We start from the raw sequence: 8659 nt of genomic DNA on the forward strand, positions 1-8659 counted from the left end.
ACCACTAGGGTTTACGGTCCAAATACCATTTGGGCCGTAAACTCCAAACTCCTGAAGTTTTTGGAACTTCATTGATGCACAATAAACTCTAGGGAATCCTCTCTCCTGATATCTCCTAAAGGGTTAATCCTAACATACTCAAACTTATTCCAAAAAGCTTGAAAGTTTGCAAAAACTGTTCTGACTTCTATTGAAGGGAAGGGTTGTACAGAAAAGAAATTTCGGGTTGTCACACATTCTCCCCCTCAAAGTATGGAATGGATGACAAGGCTTCAACTTCCAAAACAAGCCTCTAGCAAATAAGAACAGATCTTGTGATGAGGAATATCAAAGCAATCCACGAATCTTGATTCTTCAATAGTCTTCAAACCGGGTTCTAGGATATAGAAATACAAAACCAAGCACCAAAGTAAAAATATCAGCTTCAAGCTCCGAATGGTTTAAAAGTAATATTTTTCAACTTCATCTTCTAATGTAACCCCAAAGATTATCAAGAAAGCCAAACCCGCCATAAAAACCCATTTTAGAATTAAGAAACCAAATCACTTCTTATTTTTAAGAACTCCCCCTCCAAGTCACAATGATATTCAAATAAGCTAATGATATAAGCCATCAAAAAATATCATGTAACAAATCAAATTTAAGATTCGTAACGTCACTTGATCGAGGAATCACTAAAAGTCAGAGTCAATCAAAGCACCACAATCATTGGTAGAACCTTTAGGATCCCCGTCCTAAAGTTCATCAATACCTAAAAATGATATACCCACTTTCATATTGCTACCACAAGCTTCATAAAAAATCTTCCAATTTGAAAAGTCACAATCCAATTTCGAATGGCCATGTCAAATTCTCCCCCCTTTTATAATTAAAAACATGATTATAAAACCTTCAAATAGTCATGAGAATGATCTTGAATTGGATAAATAATTGCTATGCTCCCCCTCGACAAAATGGAATAAACATTGAAGTGTAAAATCCGAAACAATCGAAATTTTTTGACATTTTTGAGAAATACGACCTTCCGAACCGCCAAGACTTGTTGGAATCCATTGTTTACTGTTCACGAAAAAATATGTTCACAAAAAAATCAATTTTGTTCATCAGCCCTTAAATTTGCAAACATTTTGGAATATTGGGCTGAAACTGCCATTTCGCTGAAAGTCAGGGGACTAGATATGTAGAACATTAGCTTCCTTCCCCATTTGATTGGATAAAATAAGAATGTTAACAATGACTTGCAAATCGGAATAGAAACAACGACTTGTAAGATAAATTTTGATTCCGACATACAAATTCCGAAATCCAAATTATTTATGATTACCACCTTCTATTCCGATCACAGTTGCTTTTATGATAGATGATCTGATTTTCGATTCATTCTAGTTATCATCATAAATCCAAAATCAAATTCCTAGAATGGAGATTGGTTCCAATTCGGAGATCGGAATCACTGATGGAAACAAAATTAATGTGAGAATATGATGCGATAAGTTCCGATTCAGAATTTGAAGATCCAATAATCTGAACAATTTTTCATTCTAATCTTCTTCATTCCGATTGCCAAATCCTTCATGAGAACTATTTCGATTTTGACCTCTTATTTCCTCAGTTCCGATGAATGTCCTATCTAGTTCGGTTCAAAAAATATGTTCCGATCAACACAAAATCATGATTTTTGTTCCGAAACCACATCGATCCCATCATTCTGTTTTCAAAACACCATTGCAAATTATTCCATTGTTTCGAAAATAGCCAATCATCGATTCGATTCAAACACGTGACAAACACCAAATTGATTTCTCCAAATCGATTTCCAGATCAAACACCGAAATTACTGAAATCGTCCCTACGGTTTGGTCAAAATTGTACGTTTGGTCCTAACTTTTTTTTTTCGCACTCGGATCGTCCATATGGTTTGATTTTGTTGCGTTTTTTTGTCCCTTGCATACATACAATTAGGGAAAAAATGTGCAATTTTGACCAAACCATAGGGACGAAAAACGCAACAAAATCAAACCATAGGGACAATCCGAGTGCAAAAAAAAGTTAGGGACCAAACTTGTAATTTTGACCAAACCATAAGGACGATTTTAGTAATTTACTCCAAAAGAAACTAACAATACTAACAATACTCATCAAATACATTTTAAAAAAGTTAAATTTCTAAAACCAAATTAAAATAATTAAGAGTTTCCAATTACGTTATTTTAAAAGTAACATTATATACAAAAGTTATATTGTTAAATTTAAAAACAGAAACAATGTTTGTTGTTTTAAATAATTACAATGATAGAAATTAAAATCTTATATAAATAAACTTTTTATAGTTAAACATAACAACAACTATAAATATCATTAAACATACATTAAATTTTATTTTATTAATGAGTAACAAGCACGTAGAGACCATTAAAACAATTAGGATTATAAAATTTTAAAAGATGTCTATATTATCATATAAATCAAAACAAAAAATGTATCGATATATTTAAAAAACATATATTTGTAAAAATTTCAAATATATTGTTGTAATCTACGCAATGCGCGAGTATTCGCCTAGTATACTTATAAATGAGTCATTTTTACTTGCACCACATGGATTTGAAACCTCCATGACTTTTCAATTTTTTTCTAATAATTATTATAAATTGATTAACAATGTTAAATTAATGCAAACACATAAATGAACTAAACTACAATATTAAAATATCATAGTTTACTTCTATTTATAAAATTATGACTTTAACTTTGTAACATATTATAGTTAACTTATTAGTTTAAGTATGTTGTCGAATATGAGCAATTATCATTTTAAAGTCACAACTTTTGTATAATTTATGATTTTATGTAAAATAGTTAAATTATTAATTTCAACATAATGTTAAACGGTTAACTTAAATTAAAATTTCAGTTAAACTTAAAAAAAATCGAGAGACTATTTTATAAATAGGTAAAAGTTATCAGTTATAGTGTTAAACCTGAATTGTAATCCTAAATTAAAAAAAAAAACCATGAAACTATTTTTATAATCATTAAGAATATTCAAATAAGTAGTTTAAATATAACCTATAATAAGAATAGTTAAAAGAAATATTATATAAAAGTTTATAATGTTATCTTTAAAAACAAAAATAGTGTTCGTTGTTTTAAATAATTAAAATTAAAGAAATTAACAATATTAATCAAATAAATTTAAAAAAAGTTAAAATTCCGAAACCAAATTAAAACAATTAAGATTTTCCAAATATATTATTTTAAATAAATTACAGCAACAATAGTTAAAAATAGTATTTTATATAAAAATTATATTGTTATCTTTAAAAACAAAAAAATGTTTGATGATTTAAATAATTACAATAATAAAAATTAAAATATTAAACAAATAAACTTTTTAAAATTAATTAATTATAACAATATATATATATATATATATATATATATATATATATATATATTATATTTAATTTTATTCATGATTAACACGTATGTAAAAAACATTGAAACAATTGAAATTATAAAATTTTAAAAGACATATAGACTATCATATATAATTCAAAACGAATTTTTTATAAGATTCTTTTTATATAAAAGCTAACAAAATGTCATTCATATATTTATATATTTATGAGAAATTAAATATCTTTCTACTTTTGTTTTTACAAATTTTCTTATTTAATTAAATGTTATTATCCTTAGATATGATTAATGTCGTTATTTAATTGGGTAGAAAGACTTTTAGAAAGAAAAAGCGTTTCGAACGTGTTGTTGTAGTATGCGGAAGCTACTACGGTAATAATTAGAGCAAAACACGAGTTAGAAACCGGCGAGCGACACGCGACAAGAGCGGGCTCGAATTGGAAAACTTAACCAAATCGGAATCCAAATCTTTCAGTTCCGCCAATTCCCCTCTTTTTGCAAACCCTAGAAGGGTTTTTGCAAACCAATTCCTTTGTGTATTTGCCTATATTCTGCTCCGCGAAGCTTTTGTGTTAGATCTGAAAGAAGAAGAATGGAGTTTGGGGGGCGCAAGAGAGGACGACAAGACGGTGGTTGGAATGGAGCTCCTAAGAGACCTAGAGACGGTTAGTGATTTATTCCCGTGACCTTGTTAATTCCCTCAAGGTTTCCTCTTGTTATTTCATGGCGTTAGAGTTTATTATGTTTTAAGATCTGTTTACGTTTTTTGCCGATCGATTCATATATGGTTTATATGACTGCAATGTTCCATTTGTCAAACCTTTTTAGGATTTTTCATTTTGACGACAGTCCATAAGATATGAAAATGGGTTAAGCGTAGATACCTAGATACCAAAGGAGGCTCCTATCATTCAGTGCATTAAATCTTGTCTAGTTGGTATTCATATATAAAATAAATCTTGAATAAGCATGTCAAAGTTGTTCATTTATTGAAGAAACGAAAAACTAATCATTGACACTTAATTTATTTATAGGGCATTCGATACTGGATTTGGGTACAGTTAACTAATGTATAGTTATCAATTTCAATAATGTGTTGGAAATTTAATTTTGATGCTTGGAAATTTTTTGTTAATGGGCGGAAAGGTCATTTAAATACTACTTAACTGAAACAAAATAATTAATTTCATGCAACAGAAATGGAGTCGTTTACACCAGGTGTAGGAAGCAAATCAAAGCCGTGCACGAAGTTTTTCAGGTTATAATCTTAACTTATACAATATAACTACACACCATATAAGTTGTCTAATTAAGTTGTAATATGAATGAAATACACCATCTGGAGCAATATCATAAACCATGCTGGAGTTACAACAATACTAGTTATTATTTTGTAAAAGGCTACATGGTAATGGGATTGAGACTAGCATTCTGTTCAAAAGATTACACTTATCTGGTAATGTAATTTTCTTCAAGTTTACACTTTAAAATCTGTTTTGGATGGATGAAGTGGAATGATGAAATAATGGAATGGACAGGTTAATGGAATAAACAAGGACAAGGTAATGGAATGCCGAACTACATTACATTCCATGATCATGTTTATGTTTGGTTGACTAGTAGAATAGAATGGCTTTTTTATATTATATATATACAAATACAATGGATAGCTTTAAGTTTTAACTCTATTCTATACATTAATTTAATTATATTTAATGAACTTGTACATACAAAAAACAAAAAAAATGAAAGATGATAAATGATAATAACTCAATAAAACCCAAATAAGTTCTAATATATGTCATAATCCTTAGTTATTATCTTAAAAATAAAATTTTGAAATTTTTTTTTAAAATAAATCCATGTCACTAAAGTTACATAAATAGACTTGGGTTATATTTTTAATTTTTTCATGGAAGAAAAAAGGAACACATCCTCTCTAAGGAATGAAAACCAACAAAATGGAAGGTTGGTAGTGATCTGTAGGGTTTTTATTCCAATGGAATGAACCATTCCATTCCTTAGCGATTCCATTATACCATATGTGCTACCTCATTACTACCCACATTCAAACATGTTTTGACAGTTTTATGCATGTCTTCCTTCAGCAGTAAATTTGTGCTTGGGTTGGATTGACTTTTAGTGTTTTTTCTTTTTTACTTAATCCAATAAGGTCTATATGGCTGTTTGTTTTTACTCAATGCAGAAGTAACTACTTAATAAAGAAATTTGGAAACGGAAGTCCTAACTATTTACTAATCTGCCATAATTTATTTTCTTCTTTTTTCTCAATTTCTCAAATATTTTTTTGAAACATCATTTGTCCCAACACAAAGAATGTCTCCAGGAATTACATTTTCCAAAATTTTATGTATGCATTAATAACTTAAGTTACAATTCTAGTGATGCATGTAATATTTAAAACATTTTACCCATTACAGGAGTTTTCTCTGTTTATATGATTCCAAACTGCCATTAGATGTTTAAAATGTTGTTTGGGCTGGATGCATGATATAACAATGTACTTTCATTTATACGTATTATTGCATTTTGCTTTAGTTCTTTGCTATTACAACTTTGTATTTGGAATTTTTATTCTTATCAATATTAAAAAAAATCTATCCAATTATTCCGGGCATTTGTACTACATTGATTGCTGTAATTGGGTAGACTTTTCAAACTACATTGTTGTAATAATAATAAGAAGGATGCTTTAATAAACATATCAATCGAAGTATGCTGCTATTATACTTGTGTTTTTTTCCATGGTAACAATGTATATGCATTTCTTTACCCATAATAGCAACATACTTACCGATAAGGACATATGTAATCAGTAATAAGTATGTAGTGCATTTTCTCTAGACATGGCAACAATGAACTTAAATTGTCTTCTGCTTGTAATAGCAATGTACTACCACAAACTGCTATGTACTTACAGTTATTTACTCATAATAGCAGCATACTTGAATTTCTTTTCTCACAATAGCAAGGATGATAGCAATATGTAACTAACTCATAATACATTTTTCTTTAACAGTGAGTGTACTTACTCATAATACCAATAGCAATAGCAACGTATTTACTTTTCTTCACCCACAATACCCAATAAAATCCAATGTTCATATTGGTAGCAAAATGCTATTATGAGTAAAGAAATACATATAAGAGCAAAATTTATTGGTATTCATTTCACTCACATCAGATAGATGGTTGAGCTAATGTTGTTTTGTGTGATGCAGCACTTCCGGTTGCCCATTTGGTGAGGGATGCCACTTCCTCCACTATGTCCCTGGCGGCGGCGGTGGGAAACAACTTACAAACATGGGAGTGGGACCCGCCCTCGGAAGAAAACCGCCCTTTGCCGCCGATACTCCGGTGAAAAGCAAGCTATGCAACAAAATCAACACCCCAGAAGGATGCAAATTTGGAGACAAATGCCGTTTTGCTCATAGTGAAGTGGAGCTGACTCTGAGTAGTAAAAATAAACCGTTTTACCAAGATCCCCGAGCTCAGCTGAGTACTGCCGCTGGTCCTGGTCCTGGTCCGGTCAGCTATGGTGGTGGTGGTGTGGCTGCCGCCAACTTTGGTCAGTCAGCCACCGCGAAGATCAGCATAGATGCGGCCTTGGCGGGACCCATTATAGGGAAGGGTGGGGTGAATTCTAAGCAGATATGCCACCTTACAGGGGTGAAGCTTGCTATAAGAGATCATGAAACTGATCAGAACCAAAGGAATATTGAGCTTGAAGGGACTTTTGATCAGATTAAGCAGGCCAGTGCTATGGTGCATGAACTCATTGTCAACCTTGGTACTAATGGTGCTCCGCCAAGAGGCGGTGGTGGTTTTCAGCAGCAGCAGGGCCATGCCCATGCTGGTGTGAATAAGATTAAGACAAAGATATGTGAAAATTTTGTCAAGGGACAGTGTACGTTTGGGGAGAGGTGTCATTTTGCACATGGCCAAAATGAGCTTCGTAGGTAGGTAGGGGGAAAACCTGTCATTTCATGTTGTGGTTTGGGGGAGGACATAACTTATGAGATTTTGTTGTAGGAAGGTATTTTTTAGGAGGCTTGATATTGCTATAAGTTTTGGTAAACTTTTTTTTTTCTTTATCATTATTATTATATTGCCGTTATTTCCCATTTATTGTTAAGCATTTGAACCGGGGGGTTGACCTGTTAGCTGTTAAGGAACGTGGGTGTGCTTTTCTTATTAACTTAGGATTTTGGCTACTTCCGTGTCTGTTTTTATGAAAGCCACATTTCTTAAATTCTAAGTACTGTGTTGTCTAATTGGTCGAATGCAAGAAATAGCAATGTATATTTATTTTCATTATAAAATTTTATTCTTATTTATTATAATATATTTTAAAAAATCTATCCAATTGTTGTGATGTAGTCGATATACAAAAGCCATTTTGCCTTTGATAATTGGGTTTTTCCAAAATATCTTAAGAAACGAAGTTAAATCAATAATGATAAGATTAAATAGACTTTTCAAAAGTTATTCACAAAAATATCATACCTTAAGGATAATATCTTGACATAACCATTTTTTTTCTTCCAAACCGCTAGGTATGTGAGGTTATTTATTTCATCTAGACTTCTGTACACATTTTGTCTGCTGCAGGAAAACTTTACCATCCTCCTAATGCAATGGATACTGAATTCGAAATTCAATGAATTCGTTGAAGACTCGATTCTTCTTCCTGGCTATCCATGGGTGTCAGTTTAACCTCTATTTAAGTTTCAATGTATAATCACGGTAGTCTCGATTTGAGCTACCACAATAAAAATTAATAAAAAAAGATATTGATAAACAATGTATCAAATCAAGATACGACTACATCTTAGAAGAAGTATATTACTCGTCATTCAGAAGAAGCAGAAGTACCACCCGTAGTAATCAGACGAAGTAATGTCGTTGATAACAATGAGTTGGACTTAGTTGCTCAATTTAATAGTTTTTGAGATGGGTTGCATTCATTAGTGGTTATTTTAAACATGTGATTACAAGAGACGATATAAGGAATTCCGTACATTACATGGATACTAACAAACTATACAAGAAATAGATCAATATCACTAAAACATCAGATTTTTGGTTTGCAACACAGATAAGTCTTTCATGTTGGCATTGATAGAAATATTACAACTTATGTTCCCACTATAAACAAAAACAACATAAAGGTTCGTTGACACTCATTAAATTCATAGGTTCGACCTAACAATCTCCC

The 8659-nt window shown here is 31.2% G+C and overlaps 1 protein-coding gene across 1 annotated transcript; it reads left to right on the forward strand.

The window, feature by feature from the left end:
- The first annotated feature begins 3808 nt into the window (after window positions 1–3808).
- Window positions 3809–7563, forward strand: LOC111882612 (zinc finger CCCH domain-containing protein 14). Its single transcript, XM_023878985.3, has 3 exons — window positions 3809–4085; window positions 4618–4678; window positions 6663–7563. The coding sequence occupies exons 1-3, from the start codon at window positions 4013–4015 to the stop codon at window positions 7402–7404; spliced, it is 876 nt and encodes a 291-aa protein (XP_023734753.1). The 5' UTR covers window positions 3809–4012; the 3' UTR covers window positions 7405–7563.
- The last annotated feature ends 1096 nt before the right edge of the window (window positions 7564–8659 follow it).

Source organism: Lactuca sativa, chromosome 1 (assembly GCF_002870075.4).
Source record: "Lactuca sativa cultivar Salinas chromosome 1, Lsat_Salinas_v11, whole genome shotgun sequence".
Lineage (NCBI taxonomy): Eukaryota > Viridiplantae > Streptophyta > Magnoliopsida > Asterales > Asteraceae > Lactuca > Lactuca sativa.

Coding starts and splice junctions, on each gene's coding strand:
- LOC111882612 (XM_023878985.3), top strand. CDS start 4,013: ATGGAGTTTGGGGGGCGCAAGAGAGGACGACAAGACGGTGGTTGGAAT. Junction 4,086..4,617: donor TCCTAAGAGACCTAGAGACG/GTTAGTGATTTA, acceptor TTCATGCAACAG/AAATGGAGTCGTTTACACCA. Junction 4,679..6,662: donor CCGTGCACGAAGTTTTTCAG/GTTATAATCTTA, acceptor TGTGTGATGCAG/CACTTCCGGTTGCCCATTTG.